This window comes from Hippocampus comes, unplaced genomic scaffold (assembly GCF_001891065.2).
Source record: "Hippocampus comes isolate QL1 unplaced genomic scaffold, H_comes_QL1_v1.1 scaffold174, whole genome shotgun sequence".
Lineage (NCBI taxonomy): Eukaryota > Metazoa > Chordata > Actinopteri > Syngnathiformes > Syngnathidae > Hippocampus > Hippocampus comes.
The window spans coordinates 7,593,433-7,617,239 of record NW_017805983.1 but is presented as its reverse complement, the minus strand read 5'-3'; the positions used below and the strand labels follow the sequence as shown (position 1 = coordinate 7,617,239).

At 40.7% G+C, this 23,807-nt stretch overlaps 1 protein-coding gene across 2 annotated transcripts in view; it reads left to right on the top strand.

Annotated features, from left to right (window-relative positions):
• LOC109528490 (activin receptor type-2A) overlaps positions 1-23,434 on the top strand; it is a 41,140-nt gene extending 17,706 nt beyond the window's left edge. Inside the window, exons 3-12 of one of the 2 annotated variants that reach the window (XM_019891172.1) lie at positions 1,093-1,226; positions 4,581-4,735; positions 10,057-10,080; positions 13,668-13,811; positions 14,219-14,362; positions 17,088-17,233; positions 17,677-17,791; positions 18,001-18,139; positions 18,225-18,355; positions 19,252-23,434. In XM_019891172.1, coding sequence (XP_019746731.1) covers positions 1,093-1,226; positions 4,581-4,735; positions 10,057-10,080; positions 13,668-13,811; positions 14,219-14,362; positions 17,088-17,233; positions 17,677-17,791; positions 18,001-18,139; positions 18,225-18,355; positions 19,252-19,446 — 1,327 coding nt within the window. In that variant the 3' untranslated portion in view covers positions 19,447-23,434. The remainder of the gene's footprint in view (positions 1-1,092; positions 1,227-4,580; positions 4,736-10,056; positions 10,081-13,667; positions 13,812-14,218; positions 14,363-17,087; positions 17,234-17,676; positions 17,792-18,000; positions 18,140-18,224; positions 18,356-19,251) is intronic. The other variant, XM_019891174.1, reaches the window with a different exon arrangement.
• The last annotated feature ends 373 nt before the right edge of the window (positions 23,435-23,807 follow it).

The following is a 23,807-nucleotide window of genomic DNA, read 5'->3' as shown; positions in this document are numbered from 1 at the left end:
GATCATCTCATAATGCTGGCCACATCTGCTAAAGTTGCCGACAGTCTCAGTGGAACAGATCATGCAGTTATTCACTTTCAATGAAATTAGTACGACTTAATATTTGGTTCAGTTCTTGTATTTTCTGGGGGGAAAATGCCCTATGCTATGATTGTATTCTAGGAAGGCGGTTATATGAACATGACCAGAATATCTCAGACACAAAATAAGGATTTTGTTAAACATACTACAAAATGAAAGGTGCATTTGAATATATACTGTAAGTATGAGTGTCTGACACATGCTTATATTATAAACAGTCCATTTCTGATGAGCATTACACACAGGCATGTAGTCATTGCAACAGTTGCACATGCTTGTATCAGTTGTGTTTGAACTATTAACACCTTTAATCCAACTCAAGTCATCTGCAAAAAGGTGAGATGCTGAGCATAGCAATTATGTTTGTAAAGTATTGTTGACACAGGGCAGTCGTAGCAGAGTTCAACTTTCACTGGAAACTAATATAACTAGTACAACTTCCAGAACCGTCCAGAATTGTTTGGCCACTCTGTATATTAGGAATTCACAATAATTATCGTGCCGATAATAGGAATTGTATCTCCCATGTGAACCCAGTAGATGGACATGGAGTAGTTATTTTAGAAACTAAAAGAACATCTAGCTGGTCTATGCTGTTGTACAATTTATTTCACGCACGTCTTCAGTCATAAGTCTGTACTCATTTGTATGCACACACCATTTGACATTCATTCACTGTATCTTTTTACTATGCACAGAACTATGGCTAGAGTTTATTTGATAAGTAAAGTATTTTCTTTAAAAAAAATAAACAGGCAATTCTATAAACAAATCTGTATTTTATTTTTTGTTACAATAAAGTTGTCATATTTGGTTAGGGGAGATCTTTAAGTATTTCTTTCTTTCAGGTGTGGACAAATTACACTTAACTTAAAATTTAGAAAAAGAAAACTTATCAGAATCAGACTTAACAGGAATTTATCAGTACCGGCCAAAAAAAAAAAAAAAAAAAGCAACAAAAAAATTGCATCCCCAGTTTACATGCTCTAATTTCTCATTTCCTCCCTGCAGCAATGAGTGCGTGGAGAGGAAGGAGAATCCTGATGTTTTCTTCTGCTGCTGTGAAGGCAACATGTGCAACGAGCGCTTCCTCTACGCACCCGATACAACGCCGCAAAGCGACACACACCAGTCAACAGCCTACAGTATGTACTGTCAACACTCTCACACATACAGGCGCCCGCACAGATGAGATGTCATGTCAATAATGGCCATTTACTTAGTTGAGAATCCTTCGTACTCATATTTACACACATTTCAATGCCCTTGCACAGTTGGTAAGTTATGAATTCTGTTTTATTTGCACCGAACAAACATTACCAAAGTTGCACCTTTATATACATGGTTGACTGTTGTGAAATATGTGTAATGGTCGGGACACCTGCTGTGTCCTCTGCTTTTGATTTCTAGAAAGTTGAGGAATTTGCAAAGTAACCATCAGGGTGTTTGGTCTTCATTTTATGCACAGTTGATAGATACAGTAGTACATCTTTTTGATCGGACATATACGCCAATCAAAATCAAAAAGATACTGTGAAATACATAAACACGTTCACCTTGAGAACATCTGTTTTTGCCAAACGGCCAGCCAGTACAATTTCAGGGTGGTCCCCACTTTGGCTGCCTGAACACAGTTCATCCAGTTTGTAGAGCATAATTTTCAGTCAGCTGACAAAGTGTCATCATCTGTGTTTACCTTTAAAAAAATTTTGTTTTTGTTGCACCATTCTTGTGTAAACCTACTGCAGATGTGTCTTGGTGAAATCGCCGTTTCCTGCCATATTCTGTTGCCCACACACACATTGCACTGCACTCATTCGTGCTTCGGTTTTCGTAACCACCACTCCGACATACCTGCTGATGATATTATGATAAATTTCCTGACACGTGGCTTTTTTCTAATCACTCTGTTTAAAGTGTACCCCCATTTCGCGTGAGATCAGTTCCAGAAACATTTGCAATAGGTGTAAAATCTGCCAGATCGTATAAAAACACAAACTTTTTTTTTTTTTACTTTCCTAAAATGAAGCAGTGTCCATGTTCGTACCGTCCTTAATGTTGCTTTGAAGAGCACATAAGCCTACTATGCTATTGTATTAAAAGCTGGTCGTTATGGTGATACTTAACATATATTTTTTGAGGCGGTACCTAGTGTAAAAAGTTTGAGAACCACTGCTACACTTGCATGTATATTTGAGTCCTCAAGAGTCCCCCCGCCATGTGGGTTGTGCACACCCTTTGTTTTCCCTTACATTGACGATGGAGATCAAAATGTCTTGACAATTACGAGAAAGGTCCGATGTGGTTGGCACCATGTGATGGAAGGATGAGCACGGCCAGCACGCACCACCCTGCTCCTGTACGGGTCACACACAGTTCGGAGCTCTGTTATTTTTGGCAAGAGGATTAAGTGATGTCACAAGATGGATTTGCTCGTCCTGCTGTGTGCATGTGTGTGCATGCATTTACACTTCCCTCCAAATGCTTTGGAACAGTGAGGCCAACTCTTTTATTCTTTCCGTAGATTGCTCATTTGAAACTGAGATGAAAAGATAAATACGCGAGACAAGAGATCCACATTCCGGGGTTTATTCCCAGGTATTTAGATTTGGATCTGATTCACAACTGAAATGATAGGTCTTTTTTTTTTTTTAAATATACCCATTTTAATGCTTGCAAAAGCATTGAAATGTATGTTTTGATTCCCAGATGTATGAATGTCTACACTCAGTTTCATGCTTTGGTCTAGTTGTTCCCAACGTTAAAACTAGGAATCTATCCAAGGGTTCCTAATAGCAATTGTGCGGCTGACAAAGTGAAAATCAATCAGAGCCTTGCACAGTGACCAATAAAACTATGGTAATGTCTTGAAGAAGAAAGAAACCACTAGTGTACTAACAGACTGTGAACAATTAGGTGAAAGATAACTGTGTCAGTTGGCGATTTTTCATTGTGAGAGCTTGTAGAGAGCTGTAAAGAAGGCCCAAAAACAAATGTTGGTGAGATCAGCAACAAACTCCAGAGGGCAGGAGCAAAGGTTTCACAATCTACTGTTTGCAGAAGACATTGTGAACTCAAGTACAGCGGCCACAGCAAAAGATCCCAGAGATGAGCTTCATGAATTTTTGAGACAAAGATGAACTTTTCACATAGTGATGGAAAATTCCAAACTTTGGTGACAGAAAGAAACAAAACATCTGTGACACTCAATGGACGTATTGCCAGGGCTTGCCTTTGCATGCTTCTACTGGGACGGGCTCACTAATCTTCATTGCTGTAGCTCATTTTGGGCAGTGGAGAGATGAACTCAGAAGTACAGAAACATTTTCTCTGCCTATGGAAAGAAAACTGGAACCAAACCGATTGTGATATGCTTTATTGTGGAGCAATGCTGCAAAACACAATTCCAAAACATCGAAGGAGTTCATCAGTGTAGGATTTTTTTATCTCCTGACGTGAACCCTATGGAGTATGCATTTTACCTGTTTCAACCCCCCCCCCCCCTTAAAAAAAATAACCCAAAGAGGCTATGGTCAAAGCCTAGAAAAGTATTAAAATGGACGGTAGCATCCATTTGGTGGTGTCGATAGGTTACTTTAGTTATGCAGCTACTGCAAGCAACGGATTTGCAACTAAATGTCAAAGGTTTTTCCTCATTCCATTATTTACTGTTATTTTCAGCGTTCCCTGAAATAAATAATGCTTTCTTATAAGATAGCTGACCTGTCGATCTCTTTTCTCGTATTTATCTTGACGATGTCAAACCAAAATGTTTTTGTCGACAGCTACAATAAAGCAATGACCCTAACTCTGTGGTTCTTAACCTGGTTTCCATCGAACCCGAGGGGTTCGGTAAATCGGTCGCAGGGGTTCGACGGAGCCTCTGCCATGGAGGTTAAGACACACCCGACTCAACATGTCAATTAGTTATGACCCGTCCGCTAGGCCATCATTGGCTGTGGATGATCACATTGCATTGCTTGTCCATTCAGTGCTGCGGGAAATTTAGTTTGCTCAGTCGTCAGCGTGTGACTGTCGTGATAGTATGCGGTGGGATTTTTAAAAAATGTATTTATTTATTTATTTATTTTTTAATGTTTTAACGCATGCTATGTCGAGCAAATAAAAAAAAAAAGAGAGAAAGTGGTCGGATGAATATGTACAACATGGATTCACATCCATCACCGAACGAAATGGGACTCGGCGTCCTATCTGCATGATTTGTCATGCCAAGTTGAGCAACTCTCGTCTCGCACCAGCAAAACTGAAGGAACACTTCTCGAATCATATTTTTATTTTTTACTAAGGGTTCGGTGGATCTGCATATGAACTGGTAGGGTTCGGTACCTTCAACAAGGTTAAGAACCACTGCCCTATATTCTAATACGTTAGAGCGTTCAATATTATTTCTTTTTATATATATATATATATATATATATTAAAAAATGGCTGGTCACCAAAATGTAAAATGTTTCATGCTGTCATTCCTTTCCTTGCAGCCACATCCAACCCTTTCTCCCAGAAGCCTCAGCTCTTCAGCACTCTGCTTTACTCCCTTGTCCCCATCATCGGACTGGCCGCTGTCGTCCTCTTCTCCTTCTGGATGTGGCGACACCACAAGTTTGCATATCCGGCAGCCCTCGTCCCTACGCATGTAAGGAAACAAAAAACATGCACACATACTGGGCTTCATTAGCCCCGTCCGCGCCATTTTCATCCCTCATCCTCACTTTGCTGTCAGTTAACCTACATGGTGGAGGTGTCCACTGAATTTGGAATGAAAAGTGGTTTTAGCGCATCTTGCTGGGCCAGCTCTTCAGTCTAAGTTCCTCAGCAGCAGGAGACAAGAAAAAACATGCAACTCCTTCATTGTATGGAAGAGTAGTCAGGGACCTCTGCATTATTGATGACGCTTTATATAGGCAAACAAAACTAAACACAGAAGCGCTCACAGCACTGCCTTGGAGAGTGGTGGTGGTGGGTGGATAGTGTGGGAGAGGGAGAGAAGAGAGACATGCAGTTCTCTCAGTTTACTGGCTGAATCTACACGGGCCTGTAGAATAGTAGACCGAAAATACTATCATGCCATGAAAAATAAATCACGACAAAGAAGCAGATAAGACATGTTATCTGGAATAAAGAATAGGTGAAATAAGACAGAACAAGATCTCAAGAAAAGAGCACATCACACATTGCCCCAACGATCACAGGGAAAAGCAACACCAATCAAGGTTATAGAAGTGATGCTGTATATTGTTTGTGCATGCAATTTACATCCATTACACTCAGGCTACGTTCGCACTGCAGGACATGATGTCCCATTCGGATTTTTTTTTTTTTTTTTTTTTTTTTTGTGTGTGTGTGTGTGTGTTAAAGCCAATCTTTTTATGTAATCGTTCATGTTATAAAAACATACGCCATTCAATGCGTCCCTGATGTGACACACATGCACAACATCGAGTGGACACACAAAAGAAACGCGACACGGAAGTGGTACGACAATTAGTATGGTCCAGCACAGGGGTGGGCAATTATTTTCCCGGGGGGGCCAAATGAGAAGCAGAAAATATTGTAGAGGACCGGGCCAAAAGTTAGAAATCTACTCCCGATTTCAATTTTATTTCTATGTTAAAATAAGTTAATGACATTGTTTACAGAAGCTGATAAGAGTATGTATTGTTGCTAGATAATGAAAGTGCAGTCATTTTACCGAAAAACGATTTCTTTAGTGAAATTATGCAAAACAATTCTAATTGTGCAACATTTGTAACTCTTTTTCAGTAACATGAACACTACAGCGCTTTCTGATTTTAACTTTCCCATGAAGATAGCACAATGTCTTTGTATGCCAGTAATAATGTAACATAACTCACATTTTTTGTCCCAACTGCCAAACTAATGTAGAAAAAATACAAGCAAGCATGTTTCAGTGTTTTTTTCTTGTTTTTTTCTTGTTCAGTAGAGATCAATCTAGCCCAAGGGTGGGCAAACTTTTTGGCTCGAGGGCCACATTGATTTCTAAATTTGACAGGTGGACCGGGTCAGCACAAGATACGGTACATATAAAAAACTGTACATGTTGACAGTCCATATCAAACATCACAAATGTCAAATTTATCCTTCATGTTTCAAGTGGGATTCAATTAAAGTGCACACTGTTACTCAAAACAATGCAGATTCACGGGCGATATTGTCACTCGTCTCCTTCCCAAGGACTCTCTCCTGGGCTTTCGATGATGTACTGATCAGATGTGTATCGATGTAGATGCATCGCATGCATGTCCGATTTATATCCACATATGAAAAAAAGCTCAGGTCAGATTTGGGGGGGGTGTTTGCTGTTCACGTTGCATGGAAAAAAAACGATGCCTGTCGCATATGGGCAAAAAGATCGAAATTGAGCTGGAGTATGCCTCAGAGATGAAAATTAGGTAACAGTAATTTCTGTAGAAGTCATCTTTCACGCTTTTCTAAGAACCTCACCTACTTACGGCACTCTTGGAAAGTAGCAACAGCAAATAGTCTACGTCTAGACTTGGTTATTCTGCTTCGAGGGCTTGTTTAGTAATTGATTCGACTTTTAGGAGGCAGCCAATGAGGGGGTTGGGACAAGCAGCATTTAAAACTACTTTATTGTAGTTGTCCTGCTACTGATAAGATAATTTTAAGGGGATCTGTATTGGATGAAAAGGGGTCAGATTGTATGTATGTACGTATGTATCTATGTATGCATGCATCTATCTATCTATCTATCTATCTATCTATCTATCTATCTATCTATCTATCTATCTATCTATCTATCTAAGATAGATAGATTCTATCTATCTATTTCCTCTTTTTTTGGTCATAAAATTAAAATAAATCTTTACATACAAATACATGGACAAAAATTGAGCATTAATTGCTTCGTTTTATACTTTGCAACGCTTTGGGTCCATGTGACGGTGTGAAAAAGACGACGGAGAAAACCACATTCACATGAATGAGTGCTGGGATTCCACAAAAAATGTTTCTTTGATGCTTAAGTTCTATTGAACGCGTCCAAGCATGAGCAGGCATTCTCACCCAGCAGCACCTTAAACTAAGATGCTTGCCTGATGACATAGTTTCTTGGTGATACACAATCGGAAACCTACATTACTAAACGCAGCAATGTGCGCTGTTCATTGTTTGAAGCTTTACTTTATTAATGTTGTGAAATCAATTCATTGACCATTTAAGATATTAATTTTGTTACTGCACTAAGTAAAATTTCCGATATTTTTTTTTTTTTTTTTTAGATTTGAATTTATTTGAGACAGGATATTTAATTGTTTTTCTCTTTGCATCATTCTTTTGCTTCACCGCTGATGTCCTGCAGTAAAAGACTTTTAGTCATGTAAACGGTATGATGTTGGGATACCTTAGTTCGAATAAATGAAAATTAAGACACTCGGGACAGTTTAGATTGGCTCCTTTTTCGGACTAAGCATCAACATTTCATGTTATTTTTTTGTGAAAAACCATTGGTGGAAACAATAAGCCCTGGGCACGATTAATAATACATTAAATTAAAAGTAGTTCCATACTTAACACAAAGTCCTGAAGGCGTTATTGATCCCTCCTTTTAATGCTCAACCATATCCCTTTAAGTTGCTCTTTAATGGTTGTCCAAAGACGTTTAACTAATTGAGGACCCTGTCTTGCAGTTCACCGTGTCAACACATTTAAAACAGTTTGGTAAAATGATGCATAATCCCTCTGTGAATAATTCATCAATGTCTTTATCATCACATTATGGAACAACTTTTGCTAACTCAGCAAAATAGGAGATATGATCAACTGCAGTCTTCAAAATAGTATGAAAGTGATCCACAAAGTTTTCGGTGCTTTTTATTTAACTGTTAAAGTAAAGTAATGGATAGCCGTGATGTTTCAGCTGCAAATCTTTGAAAAGGCATAGGTTGCTTTTAACTACATCTATCATTAAAAGCAGAAGGAAATTATGTCAATCTACTGGTTGATGTCAGTACATTAACGTGCAATAAAGAAAACTCAACTGTATCATTAAATTGATTGGAAGCCAGACATTACATAGAAACACCTTAATCGGACTGTGTATCACTAATTTTAAAAGGTACTGTATTAACACAGCCAAACTATTTGCCTTGAAACCAGATTCTGTTGTCATGTATAGACCTCCTTTAATGGGAAAAAAAATTCCTGCATTTGAAAATTCTTATGATTTGGTGTGGGTGTGTCTGTGTGTGTGTGTGTGTGCACACAATTTATTTATCCATTTATTTTATTTTTTTTACAAATCTCTACTATTGGTTAGTCCACACCCAGGTAAAAGCATATGTTTGCAAATGTCCTATACGGATTAAACGAGATCATCACTAATTGCATTTACACAGAGCCTTGTATTTCAATTACAATGAAACCAAATTAACAAATGGAATGAAATTACATTGGGGATTAAAGGGGTGTTATATTCCTGTTGCCAATCCTGCTGGATTATGAAATTAATAATTTAATTCGTTTCATTAAGTATAATAATTTGTAGAAGGAAAAAGTGCTTCAAGTAACATTTAGGTTTTCAACTGTAGTTTCTCCATTTGAACACTGGGTGGCAGTGAAGAAGAAATCTGACCTGACATCATATCATGGCTCTCGACTACATCGTAAATACGAGAATGAATAAATAAATATAAACTTGACTGTGAGATTACTGCAGCGATCAAACTTGAATGTCAGCACGTTCAGACAAGTCCAAACAGCAACCGACCATCCAAGGTTTCCACAATGCTGAGCTGCGCGCAATGAAGCAAGATGCTAATGCTAGTCCTTTGCCGGTGGTGACGTTCGTTCCCATAGAAGGCAAAGCCAATGCATGTGCGTTGAAAATAAGCGATATCTTGCTCGTTCGTCTCAAACGTTTTTCGTCAGTTTTTTTTTTTTTTTTTTTTGTCAACTCCAAAACTTGAGCTTTCGATACAGACCTTACATCCTTGATTTTTTTTTTCCATTTCCTTTTATGACGTCGATGAACAGAACGCAGCTACACTGTACAGATGTGTGCTATGGTCATTGTAGTCACTCTGTTCCCAAAGTGCATTGCGTGGCACAATACATTTAAATAATGAAGTTATAAGGATCTGAATCAGATTGTGTGATCATGACTTGAGGGGAAAAATGGAGCAAAACTGTTGCCAAAAAACCCCATCCAGGATGAAATGCATGCAGCAGACTAGCCGTTTCTTCATGGACCGCATACTTGCCATCAGGCCTCCATTTTTCACACCTGTGTGTGGCAAACTGGAATTGATTGTCTCAACCTTCAGAATTTACACTGAGAGGCTTGCAGCACTTAATCATGAATGTGCACCCTGTTTTCAACATGAGCTATTTTCAAGTGTGTATTCTTTTTCTTGGAACTACCTCGATTCTTGTATGGGTGCCAGTCACTAGGAATTTTGCATATTGTTGCTAAGTCTTTTTTTGGGGGGGTTGTTGAAAGATCGTGGTGCTTTCTTTCCTCTTTTTTTTTTTTGTTTGTGAGACAAACACTGCAAGCCTTCTTGAAACTAAGTGTGAGGGGTGTCCATCAGTATAATTCATTCCAGGTAACAGCTGAACATTGGACCAATTTGCTCAAAACAAAAATGCTCGAGATGCGAACAATGGAAAAGACAAAGCTGGGATTCTGAAATTCACTTTGCTTACTTGTGTCTTGACATAACCGCTGCTGCATGCTAGAAAGTTTCTTTTTTTTTTTCTTCTTAACATTCGGACTGTGTCATCTTGCATTGCTCTCATCCTATTCTTGCCTTTAGTTTTAACTATACCATCAACGTTCCAGACGTGACAAAGTTGGTGTGAGAGGCAGGAAGAAGTCCTTCCATCATCAGCTAACCGTCAATCTCTTTCCATCCTCTAACTGACATAAAATACCAATAATTTCTCTGTTTGCTTCTTATGTTCTTTTTCATAAAGCACCCCTTTCACATTATGGTGGAGGTAAGAGCAGTTCAATTGTAGTTAAAACACTGTTAATTTCTCCCTTCCTTTGGGTTCAGTATGGATTCTAGACTTCAGTCCCAGGCTGTCATTTTCTAATTCTCTTCACTTTTCCACAGCATCTTGTTCATTTAATACCCAGCACATTTCTGTCTGTATTTTTTTTTTCAAATATTTGTATTTTACTGCCTGGGTTTATTGCACGCGTGAATGTCTTTTTGTGTTTTCTGCTGAAAATATATTGTGCATGGTGGAAAGTAGGTGACTCCACAGCTCCAAATGGAGCCCCCCCCCCCAGTCCCCACCCCCTTTTCATGAGAATGTCTACATGTGATGTCTCTGTAACATTTTGTGCTTGAATCTGCTCCACCGATGGCCAGTTCGCTGCCCTTTCCCATGTTGACACGAAATTGCAGAGCAACCGAATATGCACCTCCCACCCCACCATTTTGTCACTGTCAAAAGGACCCCAAGCCTGAGCTGAATGTCAACTTCCGGAATGCCGTTCTGTCAACATTCAAAGCCAAATACACGACTCGCTAAAAGTTCGGGGCAAAACTTCAGGATGATTCTAAAATGCACAATATTGGTGAATTTTATTTGACCTTCTTTAAGCCTTTGAATGCACATGTCCAACTATTCAATGTTTTAGTATTATTTATTTATTATTTTGAGGGGGTACACTTTTCTGTTCTCGAACAAGGATCGAATTGGTAACGTAACAACAGGTGTTGGTTCTATGAAGGGACCAGTAAATGTCCTGGTTTGGTTACAATGTGTATTCTAAAAACCGTTTACTTCATCGTGCTTTTTGACATCATGAAACCAAGATGACACGTAACAATTGATCAACAGTACCTCATCGTTGCAAGGTTTGCACCAGGATGGTCTCAGAGATAAAGGGGTCAGTGAGCTCATCGTCTCATCAGCAGTTTGTGATGGAGATGCAGAAGAGACCGGAGAGGAGAATCAAACACCTGTTTGGAATTTTTCCTCCTTGTTAGAGGACAGCAGGTTGTGTAAAAAGCACCGAAACATTGAACAGTTGAGAAGGCTCTGGTGCATTGTGGGTTAATCCTAAAACGTCACCCGAAAATCGAATATCCCTCACCTTTTGTGAGTCGTGTTTCAATAGTTACCCGCACTTGCACTAAATGTGTATAAGTGACAATTAAAGGAAATATCAGGCTGACTCGATTAGTGCCTGTGAGATGGCTGATTGTTGAGAGGGACGGTGTGAAGTGGCGGATTGTTGGTGCCTGGCTTTCTGTTTTGTGCTGACTGAGCTTTACGCACCTCCACTGGATGCAATGGCGCTCTCTGAGTGGGCAGGGGATCCAGTGACTCATGACTGAGACCTAATCTGACCCTCTGCGGAGACGGTCTTTCTGTAGCCTGTTTTTAGACTGGACCAACTCAATAAAAGATGTGCCATCGGATTTTCTAACACGAAGCAGACCCAAATCATGATTGAATCTTGAAGGTTTAGGAGTCAGCTGTCTCTCACTGAACCTTTTCTTATTCCTGACAGACATCCTCAAGCACAATAGATATTCAGCTTTTATCAGCATGGTATGGTACAGGCAGACAGAACAAAATGGATAACATTGCACTATGGTTTTGCTAAACATGGATTCAGATTTTCAGGCCATGTTTACACACACACACACACACAAAGACGTGGTTAAAAGCGGCAGTTTTCTGTTTCTTTGTCTTCTGACGTTATTGAAACGACTCCCACTTATACTGAGCTGTAACCCTGAAAAGTTATTTGCATAACTTGCTGGACAGCTACTGAACTTTCCTCTCATTCTAAAGCCATTTTTTGCACCGCATATATTGCAGTTGAAATTTTCAGCTGCGGAGAAGCGCTATCTAGCTCATTTATCTTGAGCGGCACAACAATGTAACGTCTTGTGTTCGACAATGCGCCTGCAGTACTTTGAGACACAATTTTCAAACTGCATTTTGGCCCCTCAAAACAACATTGCCGTGTCAACAACGGCCTTAGTGACAGATTTCATTCATGTGTAATTTGAAAATGGGACCTTAGCTGCTCAATTTGTGAATTGGCCTGATTGTTGTTTCGTTTCTCATCAGAATTGCTGGAATATATCTTTTTCAAATGCTTTCCCATTAAACCAATGCCTTCCCCTTCAACAGCACCTGATGTTTTTTTTTGTTCTTCCTTCTTAGTTTTGTCAGACTTTATGTATGGAAGATATCCGCAGCCTTTTGTCTGGAGATGATATTTGTATGCTGAGCCTCACCCTTAACTGCCCATTCAAACAGCCTCGGATTGACAAGCTTGCACTTCCACTGCATGAACACAATGGTAGAGTGGATCCGGTTGGCCTCGGGTTTTGAAACTTGCCCTAGCTTATCGCATAAGCCCCTCTGTTCAAGTAAAAACAGGAACCTTGCCGCTGTGGCAGAAAGATTCCTTTGTTCATTTTTCTCATACCATCACTGCAGAGGTCTGGAAAGTTTCCAGCAATACATCTACTAACATCCAAGTCCATCAGTCATGAACCAGCCTCGATGGGCAACTTTTTTAGCTGTGCGAAATGTGACCCAAAAGCATGCCTTGTTGTAACCCTCCCCTTGCTCGATGTTTCTCCCTCTGTTTGCCAACAAACCCGAGCCCTGCCCTCTCCGTGATGTCACATGTGAAAGTGATCAGATTAATCCAGATCACTTGCTGTGTTTAACCTGTTTTTGATTTGGAACACTTGCTGTCTTTTGCTTTCACGGAAGTTTTTATGTGATGAACAGGCACACCTGCACATGGGTTTTCAATCTTATTTGTTTACCTCATTTCCAATCAGGAGTCAATGCACATTTTCCTCTTCGATTAGAGCAGAAGCAATCTACATTTGTCTTCAAAAGACAAAGCAAAAGTTCTATTTTAAAAAAACAAAAAAAACCAAACAAACCTCATACAGATTTAGCCCAGAATTTTTCAATACAAGGATTGCAAACAGTCTCGCTTGACTGGACAGGTGCTACTACTGCTGGTAAAGTAACATTTCCAAGTTCTTATGTATCGCACAAGTGCACTGTACAAATAATTTAGCCACTGTTAATATTAGAAGTAAAAACAAAACATCTTAACTAGATAAATGGAAGAAGTGCAATGACTCAACACAGCTCACGTTTGAACATTTTCACTTGTCACACAATTGTAAAAACATGTTCAAACATAAAACAACTAAATCTCCTGTGGTAACAATACTATTCAACTTTTGAGCTTAATCAGTATGCCTTCTTGGCCTCCAGTCTTGAGGCGAGTCCAAAGACCGGCAAACAGATGCAATGTTAATGCTTTGCTTGTCGAACCTGAGGCCTTGTTAGATACTGTCAGGCTTCTCACGAGACATCATGCATGAAGGTGGTTCCAATCTTACTATTTCTTCGACTTCCAAGTACCGTGTCTGTTGCTCATTATCACCTCTTGTGGAACCAAGTGTTACTACAGAGTGACCTGGTCGGAATGCAGAACATGATTGCAAGGCTAAAAGCAATGACAGGCCAACTCTATTTCAATCTAATTCAACACAATTTTAATGCTTTGCCCTCTCCCGCAGGATCCCGGCCCTTCGCCACCATCTCCTATCCTGGGACATAAACCACTGCAGCTGATTGAATTGAAGGCCAGGGGACGCTTTGGATGCGTATGGAAGGCCCAGCTTCTGAGCGAATATGTGGCCGTGAAGATCTTCCCGATTCAGGTGTTCATATCTTGATGGATTCGAGTGTCAGTGGGACATCACAAAATGTGAACAAGAGAGCAGAGACTTTGAATCAGAATGGATAAGGAGTCCACAAGTATTGTCCTGTCATTGATAAGATGGGGATATATTCCAAATTTAAAGGGTGAAAATGGGAGTCAGTATGACATTTCACCAGATTTATTTGTATGTCGAGCTTCAATTCTCCATGCATGAAGTGCACTTTATTTATTTTTTGTTGGGATTTTACAAAAATATGTTCCTCGTTTATACCAATTAATTTCCAAGGAAAGTTTTCAACTTTGAGAGCTCCCTGAATTTTGCAATCACTCCTATGTCATGTTCAATACCAAGTTCAGTGAAGTAATTTGATCACAGGAATAACAGCCTTATCTTGCATCTTGTAGGACAAGCTTTCGTGGCAGAACGAGTACGAGATTTACAGCGTGAGTGGCATGAAGCATGAAAATATCCTCCATTTCATCGGTGTGGAGAAGAGGAACAACAACCTGGACTTGGAGCTGTGGCTCATAACCACCTACCATGACAAGGTAGGCTGCCTGGAAAACTTTCTTTTCCATTTTCAAGTCAAAACATGTGAATAGAGTCAAGTCATGTGACTAGTGACCTATATGTTGCTGATGCACCTGTAAACTCATTCTCTTTATTTCCTGCCTGATTCCAGGTTGTTGTTTTTTTGGGCCATGTTATTGCATTGATGTAGTGAATGCAGTGGATTGTCCTGCTTTCTTAAGACTGGATTGTCATGCTTACGCACACCTGCACCACATCAAGAAAAGTTGTCAATTCTGGAAACCATCACATTTCACTGATTGGTGCATTAGTTCATCATCCCTAATCATACTGTCTTTTATTTATGTAGGGAAGTGCGCTTTATCAGCACACTAAGCTCCCCCAAGAGTTTGCATCATTTCACCAATGCCACCTTCTTGATCTGAAAAATTATAGGCGCACAGTGTAGTGCACTCATCTTTCTACTTGGAGTAGAAATCGCTTGGAAAACATTTGTGTTGAAGGACTTTTTGGCAAGGTTGCACTAGACCAGGGGTGGGCAAACTTTTTAGCTCGGGGGCCACATTGATTTCTAAATTTGACAGGTGGGCCGGGTCAGCACAAGATATGGTATGTATAAAAAAACGTTTATGTTTACAGTCCATACCAAACATCAACAGAACAAAAGCATTCAAGTATTACCATACTTTTTTTTCATGAGAACAGTGACATAACTATGGTATATGTCCCGTATGAACGTCCAAGTACGGTATGTTAACAACATACATTGGTGACAACACAAGCAACAAAGTGCAACAATATATTGCCCAAAAACTGCGGCATACAGTACAGGTACAGTACATGAGAAAATATAACAAAGGTAGGACTATTTGCTCCAAAATGATACGAGTAAAAGACCTGGTGGCTTTCTTTCCACTCACTCACTGTCTCGAACTCGACCTCCCCTCGATCACCACACAGCGTTGCTCAGCTGATGTCGTGCTTCGAACTTTTCAAGCCAGCCACAGGATGCTTCGAAGTCTTCAATGCCCATAGTTAGCGTTATGGAACTCGCTTTCTCTCTTATTAGCGGTCCAGTTTGCGTCAAGTTTTTAGCACGATAGCAGTCATGCCATTTCAGGAAACGTTCATTGCTCCTTAATGTTTCGTACTTCGTAACCTACTTTGTTTAATGAGATACACTTCATTTTCTCTTCCGCGGCCATTACCGCTCCTCTTTGTTCGGATGCCATACTCTAATATAGGATGTTCGCAATTCCAGTAAAACTCACTGCAACAAAGAGTCGCTTGCATGTCGCCGTTTTGGATCCAATGACAGAAAATAGCGGTGCGGATACATGTATTTCGTCGTATCGAGCGGGACTTACTTGAGTTAGTGCTACTGCGGGCTTCCGTATCATCTCCCCCTCCCTCCCTGTGCTCTGCGACTTCAAGTAACTGCGCCACCTGGCGTTTAAATGCCTGTATTACAAGTCCAAATGAAATGAATGCAATAATTTACATCGAACCTTAATTGTGTACTGTACCAACCATCGGCGGGCCGGATTAAAAAGACCAACGGGCCGGATCCGGCCCGCGGGCCGTAGTTTGCCCATATCTGCACGAGACGAAGCACATCACAGTTAAGTGGCTCGTAAATTAGCCCCTGTAATTGTTTTCTCAGCAGGGGTCTTCAGAGGATTCATAACTCAGATCTGCACAACTCCTTCTTTGTCCGGTTTTAAAGAGCAGCCTTGAAAATGGTGAAATGTTCGTCGGCCTTCAGTTGTTTTAGCACAGCTGGAGCCAGGATTTTTCATGATACCTGACAGCTGATTTAATGCCACCGTAGGTCTGAATGCGAGGGTCGAATTTCACACATAGCAGCTCACCTACAGCGCCACGTGTACTGTACCTCCAAAACTGCCTTTCTTTTGATTTTTTTTTTCTGGCCAATTCCCATTAAGACAGCTGTTTTTGTTCCGGGATCTTGAGTCATCTGCTTATAATACTGTTTTATCCAAAAAAACAAAAAAAAACAGGACAAACGATGGATCAGTGGAACGTCTACAGGTGCTGGTTGCCCTCTAGTGGTAATTAGTGTCGAAACGTCAGAATTTACCAGATTTTTATTTTTTTTTTTGCAATGCTGAAACAGTAAGGGCAGTATTGCCAGCAACCATGCCTCTCAACTCAATCTATATTGATTACTGTATCACACAAATAATTGCACAGAGCCATCCCTGATTCGGTGTGCAGATGTACATCCTGTGCATAATACAAGTTACTATTCGTGATACTATTCATTCCAAATTGATATTTTTCATAAATCTAAGATATTCTATTTATTGTTCTTAATTTTATTTATTTATTCTATTCTAATTATTCTTATTTATTTTATTGCTAACAATTGATATTTTTTGAGAATTCAGTCAATTGCATTTTAAGAGGATAATGTGAAGTATTATTTTCGAATATCCTAATATCAGTGGCATTACAAAGCATCAATGATACTATCATTTATTGTGATATGTATTCAATATATTCCCCCCCCCCCAAAATTTCTTGTGACAGGTCCATCTAACAGAAACTTGGCCGACAATTTGCTTTATGATCACTCCCTGAAGTTTAAATTGCTGCAAAAATTAAGGATAATTTTACATTTGAAGCTAATAGGGAGTTAAATAATCAATCACGATATGATATGATGTGATGGATTCAAAAGCCTGAATGCCAAAACTGACAGTTGGCTCCCTCTGGCAGGGCTCACTGACAGACTATCTGAAGGCCAATGTGGTGTCCTGGAATGAGCTGTGCCACATCACTCAGACGGCTGCCCGAGGTCTGGCCTACCTCCACGAAGATATCCCGGGACATAAAGACGGACACAAGCCCTCCATTGCTCACAGGTTCTCCAGCCAGACCTCTGAATCAGTGTCGCATTTCTTCTTTCCATACTCAGTTGGCAATTGAAATTCAGAAAATGACAAATTGATTGATTATTTTGTGGGTTTTGAATGGGGACGCGGAAGACACAGATGAAAGGTGACATGTTGACTTGTGGAAAATCACTTTTTATAACACTGTGACTTCCATTCTTCTTTCAGCCGTGCAGTGGCAACGCAGGCACTTTGTGTTTATGTCTCAGTCACCCAGGTTGCCTAAACGCAACCAGTTAAATATTAATTCCCATTTTTAAGTCTTTTTAATCATTTCATTCACTTTTTTAATTATATTAAAAACCAAATAAAATAATCACTTTTTTTATTACAATTGAAAATGAAAAGAAGATTGGAGAGACGTGGTTGTTTGGTGCTTCCTGTCATCCTAAACCTCCGTGGTTCTGTTTCAGGGACATCAAGAGCAAGAACGTGCTTCTGAAGAACAACCTTACAGCTTGCATCGCTGACTTTGGTCTTGCGCTTAAATTCGAAGCTGGAAAATCAGCAGGAGACACACACGGCCAAGTATGCTCAGAGACCTGCCTTGTGTAGACTGTCCGTGTTTTTAGTTATGTGTTGTGTTTATTATTTTACTTTGTTAACTGTTTTGTTCAGCGCTTTGTTACAGCTGCCGCTGTTGTGAAAGCGCTATATAAATCAGCATGTATTGTATTGTATTGTGCTGTCTGTAATGTGCTTTTGACCTTCTAAATGTGTTTCCTTTGGACATAAAGGTGGGAACGCGGCGTTACATGGCTCCAGAGGTCCTTGAGGGAGCCATTAACTTCCAGCGTGACTCCTTTCTGCGCATTGACATGTACGCCTTCGGTCTTGTCCTGTGGGAACTGTCTTCACGATGCACTGCTTCAGATGGTGAGCCGCTTTGCTGATTGGCCGTTGCTGGATCATGTGACAATATCGTAATGACAACGTTAATCAGGGAATTGTGTGCCACCAGGCCCAGTAGACGAGTACATGCTGCCCTTTGAGGAAGAGGTGGGTCAACATCCGTCTCTGGAGGACATGCAGGAGGTGGTTGTGCATAAGAAGTTGCGCCCCTGCCTTCGAGACTGCTGGCAGAAACACACGGTGCGCCCTGTTTTTTTTCCCCTCTCCCCTTTAAATTGTAGCTCTATTTTCAAAATGCACTGCTCATGCAAATCTTGAGATATTGAGCTTTTGCCTGAAATTTCAGGATGAATCAAAAATGCGCTATTACCTTTACAGGTGGCCTGAATTTGGCCATCTCTAGACTTGTAAATCCACATCCCACTGTTCAATGTTTTAATATTGTTTTCACTTGCTTTTTTCAAACAAGAAGTGTAACGGCAAAATTCAAGACAGATGTTTGATTCACAAAGAGATCGATGGAATTTACATTAATCTTCATCATCATGATCGCATTTTGACATCATAAAAGCCAGACGACACACACGTTCTTTCACAGCTTCATACAGTTTAGCAAGCTCAAAGCACTTAAAACCTGTCCTCATTCAACTGTCGATGAAGCGGCATCGGGAGCAACTCAGGGTTCCGGATCTTGCTCAAGGATGTCGTGACATTGTCACAGAGGCTCAGGAGCAAACTTGCAACCTTTTGGGTTGGGTGATTCTCCCACTTGAGTTGTGCCAGCCCATCTAACAATTGATGAATTGATGAATCTCCATCAAAAAGGATGATGTCAATAATCAAGTCTACTGGAGATAAAAGCTGGTATAAGCTTCTGCTGCTCTGATTGGACGTCCTAGGAAATGTTTTGATTGATTCATGGATCTTTTTTTTTTTTAACCTTCTGCTCCATGTTGCAGAACAGCAAGTTGTCCAAAAAGTACCACAACACTGAACAGTTGGTCATGTGCATAGAAATGTTTGCGTGTGGTCAAATTAATTTCAGCTCTAAAGATTAAAGATGAATGTCCATCACTTGTGAATAGAATAATTGTTTCTCGCTGCAATAATTGTGTTGATCTTCTGGCATCCCTCAGGGTCTAGCCATGCTCTGTGAAACGATTGAAGACTGCTGGGACCACGAGGCCGAGGCCCGACTCTCTGCTGGCTGTGTAGAGGAGCGCATTGGCCAAATGCAGCGACAGGCTCCAATTATCGGTCCTGAGGAGATCGTCACCGTCGTCACTATGGTGACCAACGTGGACCTCCCACCTAAGGAGTCCAGCTTATGATCAGCCAACGCGCTACCAGACGAGCATCAGATGTGGGGCACGAGCAGCTGACCCTGGTTGGTTGGTTGCGTTAGCTTTTGTCATTCTGGTTTGGTCGTCGTTTTTGTTGTTGGGTTTAGTTTTTGTAAAGTACCGGCCGCTACTCGCGCTCAGGACATACCATGCGCCCACCTCACCACATCAAATGATCTCCACCTCATGTCGACGTGTGTGCCTGAGGATTTGAACAGCTGGAACCATATAGGCTAATTATGACGGAGCAAACGAGTGACGGTGCAGAAACGGCGAGACTCGACAAACAGCTGGATCACGGTTTTATATACACGACACGTCAGAGGGTCAACTGGATCTTCAACAGTGAGAAAAGACCTTTGCAGAATTTCACCAAACTCTCAATACATTAAAAAAAAAGAAAAAAACAATATGGGCATGTGGCTCTTGATACCGTTGCTGTTTTCTTGTGCGTGTATTTTTTTGGTTGTTTGTTTGTTTTTGAAGTATCGACTAACATTCTGCCAATAAGCAACGGCTTTTGAATGTTTATAGTGTAATGCTGCTGTACATAATGTATTATGAACCCAGTCGACTTGTTAATCCATTTTATCTTATTTTAAGGGGATAGGGTGGGAATGGGCCGGGCGATCCATTTTTCAAGCATTACGATGATAAAAACCATAGACCTCCTTCAACCAGGTATACCTCAGTTCAGATGGACACACATGATTAGTCCCTCTCACTGTTCATAGTTACTGCTCACTCATCACTTTTCACAAGCTTCATTGCATCGAAACGATATAACCCTTGTTGGTGCTCATGGGTAATGTAGTTAGCAGACTATCAGTAGACATGGCCGCACATCAGCGAGTGTTCCCGCTTCTTTGCTTGTCAATTGAATACCTTGCCCTTTGTTTAGCCATGATTATTTTTTTTCTTGCAGTTGATTAGTTAGCATTGCTCCAGCAAAAGGAAGCGGTCAAAATCTTAGAGCCCCGTCAAGTTTCCCCCCCCCCCCCCCCTTTCATTTGGAAAATTGTTAGTGTTGTCTGAATTATTATTGTTTTTAATAGCCTGAATGCCACAGTAATTCAGCCCTTGTTTGTCTTCGAGGTTTCAGATTTCAAGTGTGATTTTGAGGAAGGTTCCAAAGGTACCAGCCCTGTTTTGGAAATGTATTCAGCAGAGCCAGCTCAATTCTTTGTTTGATTGCACACATCTCATTTGACTACTGTTAAGGGTTTTCGCTCTCTGTTTATACGCCTCAGGAATCTTTGCTAGCCATCCTCGTCACTCTCGCGATTCTCAGAACAGCGTTTGTCAGGTCGTGACTTCTTGTGCTTCTTCTCACTTCATCTCGACACTAATGCTGGACAGTAAAGTCACAAGACTGCCGTTCTTTGTTCAATTCAGGTTACGGTGTGAGCTCGCTGACCGAGGCGTTGTACCAGGTCTCGCTTCCGCACTGGTTGTGACTTTTAACGCTGCGCCTTTCATAATCAAATCAAGTCACCACAGTAGTAACAATCCAGGTTGGGTTCCCACCAAACTAAACTGCCAGTCATATACTGTTTCCAAGCCAAACACGTCAAGTATGTGCCGCCATCAAACGAGAGTTAGACGGGGGAGCGCATCTTTCATCCTGGTGCCATTTCTTCCACCATACAGTCGTTACTCTTGTAGATGTCAGGCCAAACGGATGTATCTGTCGCTGTTGTAGAGGCAACAGCGGGGTTTTGTTTTCCTCCAGCTTTTTATTTGCTCTAATGGACATCAAACACCGGTGCCGGTAAAACTGCAGTCTCTCCTCGAGCTTTGGGTTTGTTCCACATGATGCGGTTTTAAATCAGCAGATGAGTTGGGGAAATGTGTGAATGCAGACATTGTTTGGCGTTCTAAAAGTGAGCGGAGCTGTGGACTGTTGTCTGTTTTTCCGTCGTAATTCAGAACTGCTGTTAAAGTCAAGCAGACCCCAAGCTTGGAATAAAACATGATTTCAGCAGCACTTGTAGATCTGAAGGAAGTCAAAGCCATCAATGTACTTTGTTACCGCAGTATGATCTTTGCATCAGTGCAACATCTTTCTTTCTCTTATTCTGCTGTTGCTGCCCCTTGATTGGCTCCTTGTTTATTGCCCTCTCAAAGCTTGGCACTACCTCACTCACAGGGATTTCAGGTTGCGGGAAGTGTGGCAAGTAAACCAAATTGAAAACTCTCCTGTCATCAAGCCTTTGCAATTTCAAATCGCTCCAGCTACTCAAATTCCCATTAGACAAGACAATGATCTGCAATCTGTAGTTAAACCCACATCTTGTCAACAGCGTCTGCCTGTTCAGTGACTTCAAACTGCATCAGTGAAACAGTCCCAAAACGCCATTCAGGGATTCAGTACTACTATGCTTTTCTATGTTCTGGCAAGTTATATGCAACCAGTGCCGCAAACCACTCAACACTTGAGCAGCAAGAGTGACTTTCAGTACACACACAAATAATTTGTAGTAGCATTTAATTTTGATTTTAATCCTTGCATATTGATGTGTGGTATTTATTTTTTACTCAAAGACCTGAAGTTATGGGGCTCGAAACTCAGCTGCAACTCAAACCACTAAGAGTTGGCACGAGTTCAGCTTGTCATTTTGGGGGAAATGGGTTGGGGTATCCTTACTTGTAATTCAGGAAGGACTTCAGTTCATTCTTTAAGAAAAGATGCAAACTGCTCCTGACTCTTTCATCTCTGTACAAAGACCGCAAATGAATGTTGTTGAGACTCCTGGACTCTGGTTTGGTGTACTTTGACAGATCAGGCGTGGCCCGTGTATCTAAGTCGGGCTCCGCTTTCAGCTGACCATCCTGTGATTGTGCTGTTTTGGTAGAAAACAGTCCAACTGTTACAGGTTCATTCATACGCCTCCTGACGAAACCAAAAATCAGCAGGTGGCTCATTCGTTCAAACCACAGAAAGAAGCACTTCAGTTGTCTTTATGGAAGCACTTAATGCGTTTCCAAATGAGGTCATGGGAGACAATCTTGGAAAATCGGCTTGACTAGTGGCTCCGCTGTGGTCTCAGTGTTAGGAATATTTAAAGGTGTATGAATGGATTTTCCCAGCGAGAAGCTTTACCCTTTCGATCCTGACTTCCTCCAGGCCAGCAGCATTGCTGTGCTTCTGAATACCAGTGAATCATTTGTGTCTTGTTGCCCTTCTATTTGAAATAGCCGAGGACCTGTACAGACATGCGAACGTATTAAATCAAGTATATACTATGAGCTGAATCTTTATAAGTGTGTGTGTGAAAAATCTGTGTTTCCTATACAGAACATTCATTTGTACTTTTTGTGTTTTGGTTTCAACTGTCCACCACAATTGAGCTTTGTGTAAGCTAGAGGCTCATTGGAGTATTTTGCAGATTTTCCCCAGAAAGCACTTAAAGTGGTGTTGCTCAGGGAACCCGAGCAGTTCCCCTGACATTTGCAATACTCTCGATGTGATCATGAAATCATTTGCTCCTGGTGTTCCATTCCACCGCCTCAACTTCCTTCTTGTCCCTGCTGTTAAGAATTCAAGAGGAAGCGTTGATCTCCAATGACCTCATTACCAAGACTGTGATCGTTTGGTTGCAAGGTCAGAAGTTTCTTAAAAAAAAAAAAGGAAAACAAAAAGAAAAAAACACTACAAGTTTCTGACCCCAGTATTCTTGAGGTTCTCTAAAATGCAGCGCTGATCAAAGACATACAGCTTCTCATGGGGAGAACACAGAAGGAAGGTTTTCCTTTTGGGTCACTGGTCTTCGTAGATAGATACACGATGGAATATGTGTGTATTTTCATGTCGGTGACAAAAGAGATGAAAGCCATCAGCAACTCTGGACTCATCCCGGAAAAGACGAACCTGATCTGTGATCAGCGCTGTAACTGGTGTTAGCCGGTGGAGGTTTTTAATCCGTTTAAGTGATCCACGTGATGTAAATAAATGTTTCTAGATTGTGAGAATTGACATTTGGCTTTTCTTTCCCTACATGCACACACACGTTTAAGTTTTGTGACACTTCACATCTCTTTTTGCAGAGCCAAAAATACAGATTCGGTATGCGACAACCAAATACACAAGGTACACTGACACAACCTGAGGTGTTTTGTTTAAAAAAAATAAAAATAATTAAAAAAAAAAAAGTTTAAGAATTACACTTACAGACGCTCCCCAGCTAACGAACGAGATACGTTCCGAAGGATCGTTCGTTGGCTGAATTCGTACGTAAGTTGCTTCAGTGCTGTATTTTGTATGGAATGCATGTTTAACGCTTATATAAATATGTTTAAGGTTTATGTAAGTATAATAAAATGAAGTTTAACTTACTTTTGGAAGATGT